General features: G+C 36.4%; 1 protein-coding gene across 1 annotated transcript in view; it reads right to left on the bottom strand.

Moving 5' to 3' along the window:
* KIF21A (kinesin family member 21A) overlaps positions 1 to 22,323 on the bottom strand; it is a 91,199-nt gene that overhangs the window by 31,970 nt on the left and 36,906 nt on the right. The window contains exons 6-21 of the mRNA XM_050716817.1: positions 20,849 to 21,016; positions 18,885 to 19,000; positions 14,567 to 14,762; positions 13,659 to 13,848; positions 12,899 to 12,962; positions 11,982 to 12,185; positions 8,881 to 8,919; positions 6,646 to 6,730; positions 6,346 to 6,463; positions 4,894 to 5,082; positions 3,715 to 3,914; positions 3,189 to 3,296; positions 2,621 to 2,689; positions 2,306 to 2,517; positions 1,480 to 1,633; positions 902 to 1,102 (exon numbers count right to left, since the gene is read on the bottom strand). Of these exons, the coding sequence (XP_050572774.1) occupies positions 902 to 1,102; positions 1,480 to 1,633; positions 2,306 to 2,517; positions 2,621 to 2,689; positions 3,189 to 3,296; positions 3,715 to 3,914; positions 4,894 to 5,082; positions 6,346 to 6,463; positions 6,646 to 6,730; positions 8,881 to 8,919; positions 11,982 to 12,185; positions 12,899 to 12,962; positions 13,659 to 13,848; positions 14,567 to 14,762; positions 18,885 to 19,000; positions 20,849 to 21,016 (2,313 nt within the window). The remainder of the gene's footprint in view (positions 1 to 901; positions 1,103 to 1,479; positions 1,634 to 2,305; positions 2,518 to 2,620; positions 2,690 to 3,188; positions 3,297 to 3,714; positions 3,915 to 4,893; positions 5,083 to 6,345; positions 6,464 to 6,645; positions 6,731 to 8,880; positions 8,920 to 11,981; positions 12,186 to 12,898; positions 12,963 to 13,658; positions 13,849 to 14,566; positions 14,763 to 18,884; positions 19,001 to 20,848; positions 21,017 to 22,323) is intronic.

The following is a 22,323-nucleotide window of genomic DNA, read 5'->3' as shown; positions in this document are numbered from 1 at the left end:
AAGAAGTCTTTTGTGTTCACTATTCTACTGGCAGTATAAAGTCCTGTAACATTCCACCACACTGTCCAAAAATCAAGAAATCCTGATGTGAATAAATCAGTAAAAGCTACTGGCTATATAGCATGCTTTAATGCACAAATTAGCCCAAGGTGACAGAGGGAGAACTCAAATACTGCTATGTAAAAATACTGGTAAGTCTTACAGTTCAGACTTCATATTACCACACACTGAAGGATCTAAGAGACTGTATCTGGTGGCTTCTTCCTGCTGGATCACGTATGTTACGATGCACATTACAAATTTTCACATTTCACTGCTTTAGCCAATATTCAAGTTTCTACATCAATCATAATAGTAACTTAATAAGGGAAGCTGTCTATCTGAAGTAAATCCTAAACAAGCAACTTCAACTGAAAAGCCTCCTTAGTTACAGAAAGCTATTGTTCCATAATTGGAAATATACCAAAAGGCAATACGTAATGAAAGTAATTTACATAAATGCTAACATACAAAACTACTTATGTATATTTAAAGCATATGAAAACAATACAAGGGAGTAGAAGCGTATCAACAGCTGCAGGAAGAGGATACAAGCTGGTAACTTTTGGTCCCAAGAATTATATTAATTTGACACCAGCAGCATAGAAAGCATCAGTTTCAATGTTTAAATGCCTTGCATATTAACTTGCATTACAGTATCAACACAAACTCAGATCTGAAGGTCCAGTTGCATTTACACCCTTCATTTCAGATGTCAGTTAATTTTTCACCAGTTTGCAGTTCCTGGTTCCATAATTACACAACCAAAACAAAACTTGTTTCTAAACAAGAACGTTTTCAAGGCTAACACAGTTGTTCTTCTTTTCCGTCTTTCCATTATTTCAATTAATATTTGACCTACCTTTGCTTCTTCCATTTGCATAATGTTTGCTTGGCAGTCAGAAATGCTGTCATTAATGTAGTCTATATTTGCAGTTAGTGATTCCATCTCTTCATTTATGTTTTGGACATTTCTATCTGCTTCACTGCCACCCCCGTCCTTGATGAGCTTCTCCCTTTTCTTTGAAAGTTTCTCTCTTCTTTTTGTAAGCTCTTCACGTTGCTGTTTTCCCCAATGACATAATATGACATAAAAATTAGTAAACACTTAGAGCACTTAAGTGCCCTTATTTTGTTTTCTTTTTCTTCTTAAAATTTAACTAACACATCATTATTTCTAAGTGAAGAAAGAAATTCTACAGGTAAATATTTTAACATATTTACACATGATCCCATTAATGTGTTGTTATTCCTTACTGAGCACAGAAAGCCCATCTCCAAATGCTTGCTGGAGTTAAAAGCTTCTTCATTGACTGCAAGGGATTCCAAGTCACTTTGCCTATGACACCATCATAGCAATACATTTACAACAAATGTAAATAAACTACTCTTTCTATTTAATATGACCACATAGCCAATAGTACATGGTAGGTCACCCACCGTAAGTAACCTGTTCATATCTGCCTCCATATTGGAAATGGTCATCCTCTGCATAATGATATCAGTTACTCTGCGTTCAAGTAACTGCCACTTCATCCTGGCTGCCTTTGAGGAGTAAACTCTGGTTGTCACTGATTTCCGCTGATATTTCTTTCTGTTATAAATTCGAGAGAAACATACAGCTAAGTCTAAAATAGTCCAGGTTTGAACGGGGAAACTATCAGGCCAGAATATTTTTCATGAACAACTTAAATTTCTTGCAGAATTTCCTGCAGTTTGTCATTGCACCAGACACCTATGTGCACCCTGCACTGAACTTTAATACACTTCAATTTATAGCATTTTTTTAAAAAAATGTATCAGCACTGTGGCATCTTGTATGATGCACCACTGAAATTCAGTGCCACCTAAGAATCATTCCCTGTTTAACAAGGAAATGTGCTTCAAGCTGCAGTGGAAGCCCATCAGTAAAGCTAATATATTACACTGGGTTTTACAACAGGATTACTGTTGAAAATAAGAACATTACGGGCCTTGGATCCACAAGGACATTTCTTTGAAACAGATTAACTGGATTTTGAAATTTTTGTGCATCTTAATACACTTTATCCTTTAATGTCATTTTAAATTATTCCACGCTTACTTAAGCCCACAAAATGGAAATTATATTTGGTAATGGTAAAATGACTGTTTTATGAGCATGACATGACAGCAGTTTGAAAAATACCAACCACTTCAATACGTACCATTAGCATGAATATCTGCTATAAAGCTCATGCAATTTTCAGTTCTTTTAAGAAGAGTACTGAAGAGTTTTAATCCTTACCCTGTTCCATTTGTTGCAGTTACAGATAATGCTTGAACCCTTGCAACAGGGATTCTCATCTTCTGCTGTGCTGCTGTTCTGGAGCCATCGTGCTCAACTGGTGAGCTAGAACTTGGTTCCTGAATAGGATGCTCAGGCAGACTCAGCTTTCGACTTACTTTTCCTGCCACTTTATCAGACAGAGGCCTTACTTGCCGACGAAGGGCTGTGACCTGAAACAGCGAAAAGACACAATTACCCTAAAACTCCATTCTAAGTTGTAGCAATACAATATTGTTCTGCTTTCAAAGATGTGTTACTGTTTTACCACAGTACCTCTTCGGTTTTGCGACGTAAGATTACTTCTTGATTTCTCTTCTGAGCTTCCAGAAGCTTGAGCTGGTGCTGTGGAAAAAATAAAAGCAACATATGATATTCTCTCCATTATCTTCCACAAGGAATTACTGTATTAAAGAAAAAAAAAAGACAACCTTTATACACTAATGTAAATTTGCAAAAATATTGTGACATGAATGATTGTCACAATGGTTTCCTGTTCTTTCTAGGACAGAATGACAGTAAGTTTTTCACTATAGTTATTATCTTTCAAAGACAACACACGTGCAAATAAGGTGGTACCAAGTTTTGCAAAGATTCACTAATAAAATAACACTGAGGTACATATTCAGCAAGTCTTCAGTTTTCTGTTGCACTTATCGCTTGAACCTGGGAACTGAGTTATCACATAAATCAAACCAAATTATGAGCATTTTGACTGGCAAAAGTATACAGGTACATGCCTGCCTCAGTAAATACATTTACACAGGGCACATGCTTGCTAATGGATGCACATCTTAATGATAGCTGCTTATTCCAAATGAAAGTTCTCTATCTGTTAAATCACCTCTCGTTTGCGTTGCTCCTTTTTAAGTTGTGCAATTTCTCTATTTCTTCTAGATTCGGTCATTCTAGCTTTCTCCTGCTCTTCTTTCATTTGTTTCATCAAGCGAACCTGCGAAGAAGTCATCACTTAGATAAGCTGTTTGCACTGAAGTGCTACTCCCATCCCCCACTATATAAAGAGGTTTTTTTCCTCCAAACTACTATCTTCCAGTATATTACATGCTTTTAGCAATTTCCCTTCTCCATCTCATGTGTCTTTTTCACTCAGTGCTGAATAACAGGTAATAAGCAGCACAAGCTTCTCCACGTTTGATGCAGTAATATCTGTTCATTAAACCTAAAAGGACTCCCCACACACATGTGCACACACAGGAATAGCATAGTCTTCAAATCTTTTCTGTTTTCGGTCTTTTGAGCAGCTGACAGCAAGAACAGAATTATCCAGTGGATAAACGCAGAGATGATCTCAACCCATTTTCCAGTGAACAAACACTCATTGTAAGACACTTAAATATACTGAAATATACCTTAGTTTTCTTCATCTCTGTCACCTCCTGCTGCAGTTTCTTCAGTTGCTTTTCATATTGAGACTGATTTTTAAGCAATCGTGCATGTTCCTTTTGAGCTGTTTGAAGTCTCTGCAGTTCTTTATTCATGGCTTGGAGTTTCTTTTCATATTCTGACTTGATTTTTTTTGCCTTTTCTTCCGAATAGGTCTCTACAGAACCTAGAACAAAAGGGAATTCTTAGTCTGCTTTTGTTTACAATATTTTCATTTTGCCAGCCACAGCAGAAGACTCTTTCCTCTGCTTTTAGCATTTTTCACAATATGCTTGAAAAATGTCCTTTGTATCTAGTTCCTGTCACCTGCACTGTTTCAAGATCTTTATCTTTTATGCCTTCCTGGGTAAGGGATCAAATATTACTACTTTCCTTCTGATTTCTTTGCACTGGGCAATAAATATCCAAATACCTGAAGACACAGATACACACATGCTTGTTCACTCATACGTGCACAAGATCACAAAAACAGTCAAACCAGGTCCCTAGAGACATCAGGCCTAATAACCACATTCTGATGCTGATCAAAAGGAAAGGTCTAAGGAAGAACAAGGGAATAGCAAAAGCATACTGAGTAACTATGATAAAGCATATATAGTATATTTTTTAAAAGAAATAATAGAAACAAACCAACAACAACAACAAAAAAAACTTCCCCCAGTACTCTCCCAAACTTCAATTTATTTGTGGCTCAATTAATGCCACCAATAATTTTTCATCTTAACACAACTCTATTTAAATATGTGGTAGTCAGTAAAACATCTCTGCAAGGCCACTTTGATTCTCATTTTTATTCTGGGCAAGCCAAAGGAAAGGGGGAGGTTGGCGCTAAAACAAACTTTTAATTCATGTACTATCTCAAGAACTATGTTAAAAAGAAAATGAGAGTTCCTAGAAAATTGAAAATGCTCATTCAAGTAAAATCAAATAACTGTCAGTAGCAGTAGTTTTTTTTTTGAAAAAAAATCTCTCTCTCAATTCTGGTAGAAACTAGAATGAAATAAGTATGACTCACTAGCATTTTGGGTACAAACCTGTTTCTGTTTTTTGCAAGTGCTTATGTTTGCAAAAAGAGGCAAGGAAAGTAGCAAACAATTCAACCTGGAGATCTTACCATTTAGATTTAAATATATTTTACTTCTTACCCAAATTTTGAAGAACCTGATCTCTTTCAAGCTGAGTGTCTCGAATCTTATGTTGTAGCATCATTAGTTTCTCTTCATATTGTTTTTTCAGTGTTTGCAGTCTCCGCTGGCTGTTTTCTAGCTCATCTATCAGTTTCTGCTTAATGGCTATTTCACAGGTGATATTTGCCAAGTCAGCTTGATAATTTTCTGAAATAAAAAGATATGGATAATTAAGACTTCTGTTAACAGAGCAGTGACCACATAAATATGGATTCCCCCTGCAATGTTAAGGTCATTTCCTGACGTGTAGTTGTACATACGAAAATTCTAAACGAAACACAACGAAGCAAGTGAAACCATTACTGAAATTCATGACAAAGTCTCCTCCTTAAACATTCTCCATGATAAAACTGAGAAACAGGGAGGAAAAGATCTCTCTCATTGGAGCTTAGTTGCCCAAATGTTTTAATTCTTTACAGTTAAAACTCACCATCAGCAATCTCTCCTTCCCCATACAAAAGTTACACAGACTGTGAGACCTGAGTCACCCCAGGGCCGGAGAACAACTTTGATTTTATAACCTGCTGGGTTTATGAATGAAAGTCTGGCTGTTGCCAGGACTCCAATGGGAGACTTTCCCTTCTCTAGCTCTTGAAAAAAAATACTGCCAAAATCCTAAGGAGAGAGTAGCTGCCCCATTCATGTTAAGTGGAATGAGGAAGGGATTGAGACTAGTCAGAGGGAAAAGTAAGGAAAAAGGATTAACCCAACTGCAAGGTTTATAGAAGTTTAACTAATTTCTTTGATGAGTTGGATCCTTTTTTTGTTTTAAGATTATGTGCTCCAGATTTATTTATTTATTTATTTTAGGTTCTGCAAATGCTGCTAATTGCTTGTGACTCTCAAACAGGAAGCAATTAACAGACTTGCTTTGCCCATTTGGCCCAACTCACATCAGTGAATTGCTGGTAATGCTATCTCTCACGCTAGCAATACTAATTTGCATGCCACAAGTACAGCAGCTGTTGATGCTTCTACATAAATAGACACAACCTCTGCAAAATTAGGAAGGTTGATGGACTCCCAGCATTTCAAAATTAAATTTTACCCATGCCCAAATTAGCCAAATGGGAGCTGTCACTTTGGTGACTAGTCCAGAGTCATAAAAATAACCAAATACTTAAGCCTTTCACTTCAGATATTCTAACTAAAGAAAAAATGTGTCTTCAAGCACCTGAAGGCTTCTGTTCAGTTTTAAAGCCAGTATGGGGACGCTTAATCAGATGTAGATTATATGTTTTAGTATCATAGGCAACAAAGAATTCCCTGGACATACAATCCACAGAGCATTATTAACAGTGGGTTGACAACATGCTATCTGGCTTGCCCCAAAAAATAATAAACAACAACAAAAAGAATTACAGATAGCATCTGTACCAAAAATTCTACAAAATATTGCACTGACATCACCTTTTTCATCAGAGTCAGAATCTGACTCATCTGAGCTTTCAACAACTTCCATGTCATCTTCATCCTCGTCATCTTCCTCTTCTTCATCTTCATGATCACTTACTTCCTGAATTTCCTCCTACAAAACATAGAGGAGAAAGACATTAAAACACACCCACGCTACTCCATCTCCCATTTGCTTCCTACTATCACTGGGAAGCAACAATATTCACCTGACTCATTCCTAATTTTCTTTCTATAACCTTGTAAATCTGTACACACAGAATAAATAAATCAACACAAGTACTTATAAATACTTACTGCTTCCAATTCATTATTCTCTCTCTCCGAAGTGCCTTTTTCATCTCTCTTCTCTTGCTCATTATCTGTGTTGTCATCTTTAACGCTAGCAGAAGAGGCACATACACAAAATATTCACAAGCTGAAATGGCAAGTGCTTCCCATCCCCCAAACCAGTAAGTTGTAATTTCAAATAAAGATGAAAAACAAAGTGCATACAAAGGTATACGTGTTGGGCATGGGTAAAACACAACTTCCAAATTCCCACACGGAATAAAATAATGCTTAATCACTCTTAATCTTAGCTTACACAATATTAATGAGTATCACATTGTTTTAGTCCATATTGCACAGCTGGAACAATCAAAATACAAATCTTTGTAAACTGCAGAAGTATTCTTTTTGCATGGAAGTTGCAGTGTACCCAAAATAGCTTTTACTAAACAAGGAAAGAACATTGTGTACAGGTACAATATACATTTATAGATATTACTACACTCTCAATCTATAACAGAGTCTAACACGCCTACGATCATCTGAAATCTTATGCATAAACCCTAAGAGAAAATTTCCTAACCTATAGTACCACACCTACTCTTTGGATCAGTTATCTACTTGGACATCAAGGGAATGCTCAAAATAGGCGTTGATTGATACAACAACAAAATTTGCAACAGGATTGCATCTCAAAAAGAAACTTTTCCCAACAATCAACATTGCATTTCAGTATATTTCCATGCTTCTGTTTTTCAGAGTATGGTTCAAAATTTATTTAAATGCTAAGTACCTTTATATTCTTTCCTCTTTAAAGGACCTGAACTGTGAACTGTAATTGTAATGATGGCTCATCAATTTTTATTGTTATTATTATTATTATTTAAAGTGCAGAGCTGAGATGCCACATACAAATGTTAAAATTCAAAAATTGATGGCACTCTGCAAATTGTCATGGACCAAATATCAGTCCCTCTAGAATTACATATGCAAAACCCAAACAATCCCCAATAGCCAGGAAATTGTGATAGAACAGGGGTAGACACAAGGGGAAGGGGAGCATTGAGAGACCTAACTGACAAATCCAGTCCTCAGTGCTGTGACCAGACACGTTCACCAGATCTGAGAAACTACTCAAATTTAAAAGTCACTTTTAAGACGGAGCTCTATTCTAAAGAGCACTGGTTACAGTGCTAGATGGTTCCTTCTGCCCTACTCATCACCAGCGAAACTGGATCCAGCTGCAGCTGACGATGAGCAAGGCAGAGGGCATTCACTTGCATCCGCTGAATCCATGCGGCAGGCTGGAGGCCGGAAGTAAAAAACCTACCCAGAATTGTCCAGAAGGCAAATGCCGGACAAAAAACACTGAGCTTTGCAATCTCATTTCCACAGATTCTCATCTCACTCAACCCACAACACGCTCTGTTTCATGTTGACTAACAAGCTTAAATGTTAATGGATCTTAGCTCCAATCTTCATACAGATCAAGAGAAGTTCCCAGCTTCCCTTCTCCTGCACACAGTGTGGAGCTCACCACTACAGAGAACTTGTGTTCTGCCTAATAAATGGGAGAAGACAGGAGGAAGGAGACCCAGCAGCTCCTCCACACAGAACCAGACTGCTTCACAGGTATACTACTGATCTGCAGATTCATGTCATTATCCTACACGAATCCAGTGTGGATTTTTTTAATCAAAGTAAACAGCTGAAAAATAAAAGCTACTTTACTTTAGTTTTTAAGGACAGTGTATTTCTCTTTCTAGTCATAGAGCCTTTAATGTAACTGCTCTCCATCTATTACCTTGGCTGAAATTGAACTGAAAGAATGGTCAAGGCTTCAGTAATGCGATTTCAAAAAAATCAAAGGGATTGTGAGCAGACTTAACTGAGGTATAAAGGTCACATGCCAAAATTATTACGGCGGTATACTGCCTGCTATACATTTCCTATTATATGAGCTACAAAACTTTCCTCCTGCCCTTCATCCCACACTGGCCATGCAAGAAAGAAATCTACCTAATTCTATAGCGACTCCCAAAGGCACCACCATCCCACAACTGCTTGCAATCCCAAAGTCAGCCTCAACTCCACAACAGAAGTTTCCTCCTTGGCACTTGCTGAAAGCCAAAACAGGATAGAATTCTGAAAAGCTGAAGGACCTACTTTTGAGGTACTTATGAATCTACCCAACTTCTTTTCATGTATGACAACCACTTAATTGAAATTACAGTTAATTAAAAACCTGGGAAATATTCCAACCTTCTTTCTTCTTGACTGCTTTCCTCAAGTTTCTGTAGCCTTCAAAAGCACGAGGTACAGTATTGGAAGGCCAAGCCAATGAAGGACAAACCAGACAGTGAAAAGCAAAAGTGATAAGAAGGTAAAAAATTATATATGAGCTTGTGGAGTTTAAAAACGAAATTTTAAAAGATATCGTCAAGAGACAACAAGTAGTAAAAAGGCAATACATTTTGCACAGTTGGAAAGTAAATAGAAAACAAAGAAGCAGCATTTGTAGGTTATCTAATCTGTCACTGTCAACAACTGTAAATTCAAGTTACGCTAATGAAGAAGTTTTAGATATAGAAAATATGTTTCCTTTTGAGAGTTATTTCCAACATGGATTCAAAAATCTCTTAGTTCTTAAAAAAAATAAACAAAAACACAAAAAGACACTCTATCCTCTTTTGCCACTTAAAATTGGAAGTTAAAGAACTGAAAAGTTCAATAAGTACTGTCACTGAAACAAAGTTGCATATCCTCAGCAATATAACAAGACAAAAATAATGCACTAGTTTTATATATATGCTGGTAAGATATTGTAATATAAAATACTAATGAGAATTTTTTAGTACTATTCCAAATCATATATTCTGAATATAACTCATACCAACTTTTTTCAAACTGCAATTTTTTGTTGTAGTTTGGTCTTGTTATTTGTTTTTAAGTAAAAAGAATTGCAGTTTATTTTCTCTGGGATTCAAAAAGTAGATGCCAGTGATTACTTGTTATTAAAAAAAAATGCATCAGAAGCAATGAGATGGATAAAATGTTAGTATTTTTACTTGTACTTTTTCCTCCTTAACAAATGGTGATGTAGCAGCAAAGAAGCGTCTGGATGACTTAACAGTAGAGATGGCTTCAATTTCAACAACTGATTAAATTCTTCATGTTCTCTTTATTAGGGAGTTTTGAATACGAGCCTATTTCACACTGCCTGCTATCTTACTTCAGTACCAGCTAGGAGCTAACATGCTGAACCACGTGGCATTTTATTGCTAATTTAGTTTAATAAAGGTTAGGGAAGTCAAAAGACTTCAAAAACTGTCAAAAAGACAGTCAAAAACTGTTTCCAATAATCTTTATGACAGATGCTTATTAAAGGCTACAGATATGAAGCAGTACATACCTGCTGCTCATTCAAAAACTGGCTCTTAGATCTTCAGGCTACCTCAGAACAACTTGGATGAGTTGCATGTATTTAAGACCTTTAATCAATCATACTGACCCTTAACCAGAAAATGAGCAGATCAAGAAAGGTAGCAGATGGGGCGGAGCGAGTAACTAGGCTTACCAATCCCATTTTAATAGGAAACTGCTAGTTAGACGACTTTAAAATAATAGTAACCCTTTAAAGAAATAGTACAGTAAAAGCAGCTAAATGCCTGTAGAAAACAGAAGTAGAGCAAAGAATCCCTACTAAACTGCAGGGTAAATAGTCCCTTTGCAGTACATTAGCATACCTATTGCCAATTCCTGAAATTTCAATAGAATCAAAATTTACAATGCTGTAACCTGAACACAGACTTTACATTTCATTAATCAGATGGAAGCACTCCGCAAATGGATAATCCCTCAAATTCTATCGTTTCCTAGCATCTATGGAATCTTTATAGATGCTAAGATATGAAAGCATCTTATCTTTTATAAGATAAAGATACTTCTTATCAATTTAACAAATGCACCTCAGAAATACAACATTATTCAGCAATCTGCAGGCGAGCCATTAGATAGACTCAATCCATACCAGCACTTTGATAGCACGATCCCATTTTATAAAACACGAGACCCACTTTGAAACATAGGCTGGCCACCAAAAGGGCTCTTCTAATTTAAATTTTTCTATGGTTCTCTACTACTTTTTTACTACTACTCTTTTTACTAGTGTAGAAAACTTCCCAAAGAGTTTTTCTTTGTTTCATTCTTGGGTGTTTTGGGGTTGTTTTTTATTCCTGTTTGTCTGGTGGAGGGTTTTTATTTTCTAAGTGAACATCTCCTACAAACAAGAGGTATTACCACCATCTTTTTGTTCAATATGTTAAAGAACACATTGAAGTCTTGGGCTGAACAGAGGCCAGAGGATTCTGCTGATTTCATTTAATACTTCCACCCTCTCCTCAAGTTCCTACAAACATGACACACAAAAATCTATCTAAATCCCCATGAAAGTTTCCCAATAAAATGAGATGCAAAGAAAGAATCTACTTACAATTAAAAGGAGTGTTTTCCAGAAGTATCAGACATTCATATAATGTACGCATTTATAGATAAGACCCCAAATTGCAGGGGGTCTTATCTCACTAACCCAAGGCTACTTTACATTTCTACCACATTTCAGGCTTGCACCATTTTAGATTTACTTCTAACTTGTAGAAAAAGCCTGAAGGACCATTAGTAGAAAAAGTAATAAAGTACAAGCATGGAGAATTTCAAGGAAAAGGGAAATATCTTTAACGGAATCATAGTCTTGGAGTACACAAACAAATCCTTGCTGTACTAACTGCTGTCTGAACAGGCATTTATATCAATGTCTATGAGCATTTTAGTAGATGAGAAACTGGATAGCAAAAACAGCAAAGCACGATGTTGCAGAGAAGTAGGAAACCTCAAATTAAAAACATTCATAAAAGCAGAAGATAGAGAAAGCAAAAGAAGCCATTCCAAGAGCTACCAAAGAATTCCCAGCTATTCAGAATATCTTTTCTTCAGAAAGTTGTATCACTTTTGACACAAGGCAGAAAAAAATTGTAATTTTTGTTCTTGAAAACTTCTTTTGAACTTCAGATGCTTAAAGGAAGTTATGGAGAGCACCTGTGCTTTTACAGTTGTGCAAAATTATAAAATATAAAAAGGTCATTAAATTTGAGACATTCATTCTACAAATACCATATACTTCATTGGAAGAAAAGATGCAAGAGAAAAACACCAATAAATTCAACGTGTAAAAGGGTTTGTAGGAACAGCGGTTCAAAAACCAAACCCGCACAACAACAACGAATTTTAAATTCTCAAAGTTAATAAAACAACACATCCCTTTACTAATAAAAACTAAATAAATAACACTGTAATTTATACACCACCTCTTTTTCTTTTTCCTTTCTTTTTTTTTCAGCTTTTCTAGATCTTTCTTGGCTATATCTAGAATTTCCATTGTCTCTTTTTCTGAAGAAAGCATGGAAGCAGAAAATGCTGATGGTCCACCAAAGTACGTTGATCTTGTTGAAGCTCTTGACAAGTTGCGTCGAAGATTTTCATTCACTGCTTCACTTTCTAATAATTTTGCTCTTAAAAAAAAAAAGAGAGAAGTATACCTCTTTAGTATCTGTAACTGCAATGCATTATCTTCAGTTTTAAAAGAAACTGCAATACAAGGGGAAGTTTTATGAAATACGAGTGTGGTAGGTCCCTGGTCAGTCCATTTTACCCAGTGGGTATAGACATTGCACATATATCATATACAAATACCCAAGTGGACAAATATATTTATATAGAGACACACATATATACAGATACATACAGTATATGCAGACATGTATATATATTACACGAAAGCTACTGTATTATGTATCATTAAGTGAGAATAGGACAGATAATTTTTTTTCCAATAATGCAGCTCCCAGAAAGAAAAATATAAATATCTAGAGTATTTAATACCTTTAATTTAAAATTTTAATGAGTAATTTATCAGTACTATCATTTATACCAGACTATGAAGTTATTATAAAACAACATGGCCAAATTTGCTGTTTTTGTGCAACAATATCAAGTTGTGATCATCATTCAGGTAACAACATTTATATTGCCTGCTTCATTTTTAACATTTAAATTTTCTGTGTCCAAAAGCAACACCAGATAGTCTTAGAAGCTGAACGACCACTGTCCTAAAGCAATCCTCACACAGTAAAACACAATCATCAATCAATTGAAGCACTTACTTGCTAACACTACTACTATTTGTTTTTAATAAAAATGATTCAAATACATATTATTTAAATACCTGAGATCTTCAATTTCCTTGATATAATTATGAATCATGTTGCTAATTTCTTCATTTCCTTCTCCTTGGAGGGTGGGGGGGGAATAACAACAGCATTAATATCTCAGTAAAGCTACCAGGCACAATGTACCAGCAAAGAGAAATAGTCATACAGACTACACATTTAGATCTTCTGATTTGTGAAAAATATTTCCTCCTTAAGCTGCATTAAGAGTGTGGTTCCTATTTGTGTCCTGTGATCAGGGACATTAAAAATAATTTCTTGTATTCCATTTGTTTCTATATTAACAACTTTTAGTAATGGACGTACTATAAATCAAAAGGAATCTGACAAACAGTGCACAAGAAGGACAATGCATTTGTGGTATTTCAATTGCTTGATTGTTCCATGAAGTGAAAAGCAAGCCAACTGTCACCCATCTGTGTTTGGGTCCTCCCCAAAGGAAAATGTTTAAGTCCGTGTGTAACTAAGCATAGAATAATTCCTATCCAAAGGGATTATTTCACACTTCATGTTGTTCATAGTATTACATGAATGGTAAAGTCAGTCCCAAACAATTTCTATCTATAGAAGTCACCAGAAATACAGAAAAGAGCTAGATGGAGACCTTTCCCTGTCAAAGTAGAACCCACATTACCTTTTCCAAATTCAACTCTTTGTTCCAAGGGATCCATGGCAACAAGAACATGCAACTGATTTGAGTTCATGTACTTATTAAGCAGTTTACACACAAGCATGCACAACGCACCCACAGCATACCTGCTCTGGCTAGCACTTGGTTGGCCTGATCACTCACAAGCTGTGTTACTCTGGCTCTCAGTGCATCAATAGTCTCTTGCATTGCTTTAATTCTAACACGCAGGTTGTTGTTTTCTGTTTGCAGCATAGCATTTTCATGAAACATGTCGTTGATGCTTTCAACACCTTCTTCATCTATAATCCTTTTACCCTTAAGGAAATATAGATATTATTACTATTATTACTAGTAAATGCTGATCTATATTTAAAAAAAGAATAGCAAAGACAAGCCACAGATTGCTTAAAATTCCACATAGATACTTATAGCAAAAGATACTATTCTCTCAAAGAGTTTAAAACAGTATGGATAGTTTTCAAAGCACTGATGTCTGGCCAACATCTTAGCACTTGGGTCCTGCCTGCATAGCTCCATATTAGCCTGAAATACAAGTTCTTGAGGAGGTTAAGAAATGAAAAGTCAATCTGTATTAAATCAGGATACTATCTCAAGTATAACAGAGGAAGATGATGCTATTTGGTAACCACATTTATTGCTGAAAGCATTATCTTTAGTTTAAATTTTCAGGAAGAAATGGGCATTGTGAAGTATGAGTATTTAGCTTGTATAATTTAAAAACTATTTTTAAAACACAAATACTTTTAGCTCTCTAGTAAGTTTTTAAAAGCAGTACCCAATAACTGTTCACATATTCCTTCATATGCCAATCTAAACTGTGATCATTTTCACTTTGAAAGTGACTATTTCTCATCACTAAGCATGAGAGCATCTGGTAATGACTGGAAGTGCTTTATAAATTAGTGTTACTACCCAATTTTTTTAGTGTGTGAAATGGAATCAGCCAACAGAAAACAAGCTGTAGAACTATAATCATTTTAGACCAGAAGAAATCCTAAAAGGATACACTTACTGTTTTGTATTCCATAAGCTCCATCTGTAGCCGTGTAATCTCACTGCGCAAAGCATTTATTTGTTGACTAGCCCTATCCTGATTAACCATCACCTTGTTCTTGATGTTTCGTGCCCGATTTGCGTACTTCAATGTGTTCAAGGTTTCCATGAAGTCTCGATCCGACGGGCTCACACACGCTATCATGAGTGTTTGACTGCAAGTTACAAACATAGGTTAGCTTTACAAATCAAGAACAAAAAGAGTACAGAGAAGCTAATGGGTCTTCATATAGAAGGTGAAAAAAGGTGTAGTGACTTCATAACATTTGTGAAAATTTTTTAGATCTAGCTCACTGTAGCAGACGACTGTCAACCACAAAGTTCCAGCACTGTTACATCTTGTATCACCCTAGCATAGTATAAGAGAGAGATCATTAATTGTTCTACATGTAAAATTATAAAAGCAATTAACTGATGTTCCTGGAAATCTTGTTCAGATTATATTCAGTTTTCCTAATCACATGTAAACTGAGATTAAACTGAGATTAAATTACTTAAAGGCAAACTGAGGCCTCATATAGTGATTTGGATCATGTTAGTTGTCAGGACTCATTAATTCATGAGGTGCCTACCCACTTAATCTGGAAGCTGCCCAAACACTCACCTTCAGCTGCCCATATGTGCCCAGAACTTCATAAAATACCTGTCTTCCACCTATATTTTTCTACTGAGATCCAAACTGCCTAAATTCTTCAGCTCCAAGTATCTGCTATACCAAAAGAAGCCCAAAAGATAGTACTTATCCTCAGTACACCTGGCAAGAAATGTATTAATTCCATGTTTTGCAACACCACTTAAGCTTAGAGCACTTCCATAAAAAGGAGCAATAGTTGAGCTCTATGCCCAAAACAAACAACTACTTCCTGGGCTCCTCTCCACCCTCTAGCCATCCCATCTTGGGATATACAAGGTGAGAACATGCTCCCTGCTCCAAGAAATAGACTGAAAAAAAAAGAAGGGGAGGGGGGTGGCGGAAGCAAAGAAAAAAATGCCTTTTATTCCAGCCTAATGTTTTAGTTATTCGCCTGGTAAGGGGAGGAACCAGGATGACACTCACTCTGATTTCACATGAGACAAGAACAGTTTGGAGGGGTCAGAAACAGAATGCCAGCTGCAGATCCTAGCTTAAAGGCACCAATATGCCCTAAATTCTCAACAGACAGGGGAAAACACATATATAGGAGGTGACTGGATCATCCCCAGCAGGCTTTAGAGGAACATGCTTCTCTTTGTTGTACGTGGAAGCTTAGGTGGTTGTGTTAGGAGTGCACTGTCTTCAGGGCAATGGAGAAATATCTGCATTAGACAGACTGGATCTGATCTTCGCCTTCTGTAATTTCAGATCAAGAAAAACAAATTACTTCTTGAAATCCTTTGTGAGGCAAGTGATTATATTCACCTTACACACTGGGAAACTAAACTAAAAAGAGTAACTAGCCTGAGGACACGGGAAAGATTCAGTATATAAGACAGGACTAAATTTCTGCAATTCTCTCTCAGACCTCCTGTGCACCATTGCATCACCTCCCCAGACTTGTGGAGTTTAGTCCTAAAGATAAGAATATGCTAGATTAAGAAAATAATAGTAATTCTGAGATCAGGACTACTTGTGTTTTCAGTTTAGAATTTGACTCCTTTTCTAAGCCTCAGACAACTGCTTCTGCTAGCTTTCTTAAAAACTGAGCAACTCAAACTCCACTTTCCTATCTGCATTTTGTAGTGGACTCATTTTTAAACACCATTCTACTCCTTTTATTCTTCCACTTCTTTAAAATGCCTCCCTGAAATCTAGAGAGTGCTCCATATTTTAACTTGAATAATTCAAGAAGCATTAATGCTTAAATGCTGTTTCAGAACTGTTACAGAATTATATTTGTATTCTAACCTGAATTATATTCTAACCTGAATCACTACCAGCAAATCTTTTTAAGTATTTGCAAAAGAGAATGGATAATGTGGACTGTAGTACCTAGGGTGGAATTTGAAAAGCTATGGAAAGGTCTAGCAGGAATCTAATAATCTGATTTCCCTGAGGAAAAAATGCATATTTATTAAAATTTAGCTTTACCACAGTTTGTTTGCTAAAGCATGGATATGAAATTATTTAAGTTGTGTTACAATGTGCAACTCTTCCTTAACAGCAAATTACTAATTTTTACCTGCCTTTTCATGTGCATTACATAAATAAAAATGAGGGGTGGGAGAAAAAAAATGAACATCCATCAGGAACAGAAATAACATATCTTCATAACCTTGTAAATGCTCTGGAACTGCATTTGCTATCTGCATTTTACAGTAAACTGTAATTTCTCTTGAAGTACAGAAGAGGGAGCAGTTGAGCTACCAGACAAAAAATGTTTTGAGTCAAATTAAAATAATATTTCAGTAAAAGTGCAATTTTAGAAGCGGCTTGAAAAGTGACTATTAGCTGGTGTATTTGATATAAAATTAGTCAAGAAATGCTATTTGTAAAGTTATTTCCAGAAACAGCTCGGAAGTCATGCACTCGGTTTCTCCTGATTTTTCCCTATTATTGGGTTTCTTCCTCTGTTAAACACTTTTGAAAATCCTAGCCTTTATTTTACCCATTTTTTATCTCTCTCTGCTGCAATACTGCAGACTGTTACCGAAGTTATATCTCTGAAGAACAGAGCAGTGATTTAAGAGATCTCCTCCACTTCTCCCTATTCTTTTGTGAAATGCCCAGAATACTTCCTGCCCCCTGAGGACAGCAGTCAGCCATATCAGATTAAATAGAGCAATAAATGTACTACCTTGCCAAAACATACTTAACTACGGTCCCTTTTGTCTTTCTACATGTTCATGTTGCATGTTTGCTTAGAGCTTCCAGAGCCCAAGCCTCTCTTCCTCGTCTCTATGCAGTACATAGACAGAGAAGGGTCGTACAAACAGTTCTGGTGACACAGTTGTTTGATTTTACTCGTCTCTAACTCAACACCAGATAACTGGACATATCCACAATATCCTGAGATAGACAACCTTTATGAAAAGACGGCAGTGTATGTGCTAAGCTGCCTTGCTCAACAACAAAGGGTACTTTGTGCAAGGAGAACAGACCGCATGAAGCTCCTGCTCATGGTGATCAGAGCAGACAGTGAGCCTGTGCCCACAAGGGCAGCAGTCGGAGCTAGACAATCTAATTTGCAAATGTGGTTTGGGCTCCCTAGCTAATAGATGGCAACACATGCTGACACAAGCCAGCGGACATCCAGGGAGAGACATCAGCCAACAATAAAGCTTTCCTGAGAGGTAAGGCTGACATCAAAGTCAGTGTGAATGCCTCTGCAGAAACGCCTCTCTGCTTTTAGGCCTTCATCTGGCTCTTACAAGGCACAGCTTCAGCAGCAGCCAGCATCTATGAGGACATCACAATATGAAATGCAATTATAAATACAAATAATAAGGGCACAGTATCACTAATCCCCAAGCCTTAGCCCTCTGGATGCAATGCAGTCACCTCCATGGTAACCAACACAAACCGTGGCAAAGGGCTTGAATGAAGAAATATAACTGGATGATACCTGTAACTGGATGGTAAGTAAATAATGGGATAACTGCACGCAGATAACCACAATGCTACCTCTTGGGGAGGGAAAAGGCATGAGAAAAGAGACTGAAGGGAAATCAGTGGCAAAAAAAAAAATCAAGGAGAGAACACAAAATTTGAGAAGTTAAAATAGCAATAGTCTGATGAAGTTCTCCAGGGAGAATTCTGGTGTTTGTTTGTTTTGGTTTGTTTGTTTTGGTTTGTTTGTTTGTTTTTACAGTTGTATTGAAAGATAGATGAAGTCAAAGTCACCTCCTCTGTTACTATACTGGCAACACATCAGAAGCTAATATTGTGTAACAATTCAGGTTAAAAAAAAGCAACAAAAACATCTGCTTGAAGTAGAAAGCCATCATGGCTTTAAACTATGCTGTAATTCATAAGGCTATGACACAATTACAGATTTAACATTTATGGTACCTATAATCTAAAGAGGAAGGACGTGTCCTTTACTTAGAAGTTACCATTTCCAGGTAACTCAAAGCCCCATGTCTAGTAAAGCTACAACAGCATTGAAAAGAATGATGCAAAACGCCTCTTTAATATCTTTTCCTTGCGTTGCCAGCATTTCCGATCATAACAGTCATTTAGTTTTGGAACCTCCCACCAACAAACAATAATAAAGAGGACAATTCTCTTTAAGGGTTATTTTACTTTCTGAAGATCATGTACTCATTCATTTCCATTTCCATGCAAAATATTCCCGTACCTGTTTCCCCCAAGGGAGTCTTGAAGTAGCCTTGTAAGCTTTGAATCTCTGTATGGTACATGAGTTGCCTTCTTACTTTTATCTCCCAATGCACTTATTACATTGCCAAGAGCCAGCTGTAAAACACCAGTTCACGTTACACGCGAGTTAGAATGAATTCCTGGGTAGCTTCGTTTTAAAAATCAGTTACGAACTCCAGCCTGTGTATTGGGAGGGTGGGGCATAGAAATCACATGACAGTTAACATACTAAAGAAAGTATTTCTTAATGTTTTTACATTGGAAATCATTTGATTCACTGTTAGCATGGAAATTTATAAATGCTTATTGTACAGTCTGGTATCTTCAGGAACAAAGAGATTAACACAGTTGTGTGCACTTTCTATTGATATCTCACATCATTCACAAACTAAAGTTAGAACTACTTCATGTAACGAACACTGTTTCAGTGATTATTAAAGCTTGTCTATGCCTCTAACGGTAGCCACATTATCTTTAAAATTGATCTTTATCAGGCTGTTTTATGCTACATTTAGAATAATATATGGAGCACTGATATGAAAAAACAGATTTTACCACCACTATGGATATAAAATAAATTGCATCTGGCGAGGATTTAAGCATTTAAGGTTTGAAATTATGTAGTCCATGGCCACTGCATTGCTAAAAAGTGGCTTGTTTCATGCTTATAAACAGCTAAATATTTGGCTATAAACTTATTTTTAGATGTATAACTAACTACATGTACAGGATTATTCACTTGCCAAATTAAAACACATTCCTCTAGATGGCGCCCTGTACAATCAATTTTTAACACAGTCTTGAAAATGGCTTTACTGCACCCAGCAATTGCAGAACTGCATATAGACCATGTGCTAAGAGTGCTTTAAAGTTTAATTCATCTTCATCTGTGTTTCCCAAAGTTAATGGCTGGAATTCACTGTAAATGTTTTGTGAACTATAAAATATTACTTTTACTATGCTTGTTTTCGCCTTTGGGCATTCTGTAACCCATTTTTGTTAAGGATGCATTTGTTTCATTAAAACTCCAAATTTCTATTGGCTTTGTGCCTATATCAATGATGAAATTGAAGTGAATGTTCTTCCGTTGGCTACAAAATATAACCACTGCCCTGACTGTAAGAGAATCATTAAAAGTTCCAGTGTGCAGAATACATCTGATACTATACACTAGAACCAGGAAAAAAAAAAAAAAAGCTATTTAAAGGTATGATTTCAAACAAAATGAACTTGTGTTATTGGGTCTTTAAAAGAAGAATTGCAGAGCCTACACACAGCCAAGCAGCTCAAAACAAAAGATATGAAACCACAATCTTCACTGATAATCACCAGTACTACTTTTCAGTGTACTCATAATTAAATAAAGCATTTAATAGCTAATTACAAAAATGTATAAAGAGCCAGTACTCAGATAAAAAATATGAAGTGATGCTATCAACTTAAAAATTTTATTTCTACTTAGAAATGTTTTGCCTAGGGTTGTTTTATACTGCATTTCATAACTGTAATATAGAGTCAGCATTTACTCATCAGTTAAACTTGTTCGTTGTCCATGTTTTACGTGCCTGTACTCCCTGAAAACTGCTTGCAATTTTCTCCACTTGTTTGGTTCTTGATGGAAAAAAATAAAAAATAAATTAAAAAATAAAAATGAAAAGTAAAAGGAACTCTACCAGATCTTTTAAGAGTTGATGTAACTAACTAGATTTCACAACAGTTATAAGTAGTATAACTTGCTAGTTAGACCCTAATGCAAGTCGGAAAATGTTAGCAAGCCAGAACCTGGTAAGAATCAATATATACTGCATACTGTTACATCTTACACTTCAGGCCCCATTCTGCACATGATCTGTTTCGACTTTAGGGATTAATTTAAAGGAAGTGATCCCGAAAGGAAGAGCAGATGGTACCGACAGCCCATGGAAACAAGTTTTGTAATCTTACTAGTCCACAGTTGATGGAAATGCCTTCTTTTGCCCTTTCTCCTGTAGCTCCTGTTCGCTTTAACCTTTCAGATCCCGCTAGATCAACGAAATGGAACTTGGCAGTAAGAGTTTCAAATTCATTCATCTGAGAAGATTCAGATATTATCCTGTTATCGGTGGCATTATCCTGAAATAAAGGAGAATCCATAAAGCTTGGTAAGGTCTTTTATATTAGTCTCCCACAAAGTTCAATCAACAATTACTTACAAGAACAGCTTTTTGTCATGTCCATCTCCTTCCTATTTACTAATTCTCCTATAATAGCAACAACATCTCTCAAAAAAAACAACAAACAAAAAAATGTTTTTGTTTTAGTAATATCTACTAATATATTCTTGAAGACACAGCTCTAGATGCTTGTCAATATCAATTACTTCGAAGCACGGTCTACAGTTGATTTAGGGTGAGGTGGGAGGAAATACAAGGATTTTAACAAAACTGTAATGATATTATTACACACACACCAAAATTACCAGACCCTTCCAACCAACTTATTTTGATTTTATACCTCTATACCTCTCTAATCCCCATCACCAGTTTCTCTGTGGCACGATTGTTCAACTTTATTTTAGGAATTATTTTTTAAGTCAGTTTTCCCAGCAGCCAGTATTCCATCAGTACTTCTGACTTGACCAGGAAGTAAGGACAGCGGAATGAGTATAGGAGAAAGAGGTTCCTTCCTTTTGTCTGGTAATTGGGATGACCAGTACTTCCATCATCCCTCGGGCAGCACAGTGAGTCTGCCAAGGAAGGCACTGCACCACGAACAGGGAACAGTTCCTCAGCCTCTTTCTTTGTCACATCCCAAAGCACAGCAGTAAAATTACCTTTTATCATAGTCCAAGGTTTTTATTTGTCAATTAACTTTATAACATATCATTGATTTTAATTTACTCTAAATCTAGTTAGACCTATTGACACGAAAGCAACACTGAAGAAGAAGAGACTAATCTTCAAGCTAGACCCTTCTTGATCTTCCTGCTCTGATACCCACCTCAGAGCTATTTCTACCTACTTGCCCCAGCAGCATGTAATAGGCATATATCTAGTCTATACCAGACTTAGAAAATATTCACACAGCCCAATCTACAGGCTTGATTAGGAATTTCTGTCACAATAAGCATGGTTGGTTCTGCTTTTTCTTTAAATAAATAAATAAATAAATAAAAAGATCAGGTATTCTGTGGCAATGTCCTTGATCAACTAGCCAACAGCTCCCTCCTCTAGTGCAAGAAGCAGCACATGTGGCTACAGACCAAGCCATTCGCACAGCAGCTCAACACTTCAAGCTTTTTAAGCAATCTCCTTTTGTTGCAGTTTCAGAGACAAGATGAATTCACTCCACTTCCAGGAGACTGGACTGTCCCTGTTTTGGATACTTTGACAGTCACACTGCTGGCGGATCACTGTTTCCCAGCCCTCAAAGCAATGATT

Source organism: Cygnus atratus, chromosome 1, assembly GCF_013377495.2.
Source record: "Cygnus atratus isolate AKBS03 ecotype Queensland, Australia chromosome 1, CAtr_DNAZoo_HiC_assembly, whole genome shotgun sequence".
NCBI lineage: Eukaryota > Metazoa > Chordata > Aves > Anseriformes > Anatidae > Cygnus > Cygnus atratus.
The sequence above is the reverse complement of the archived record's forward strand: the minus strand, read 5'-3'. Positions and strand labels throughout refer to the sequence as shown.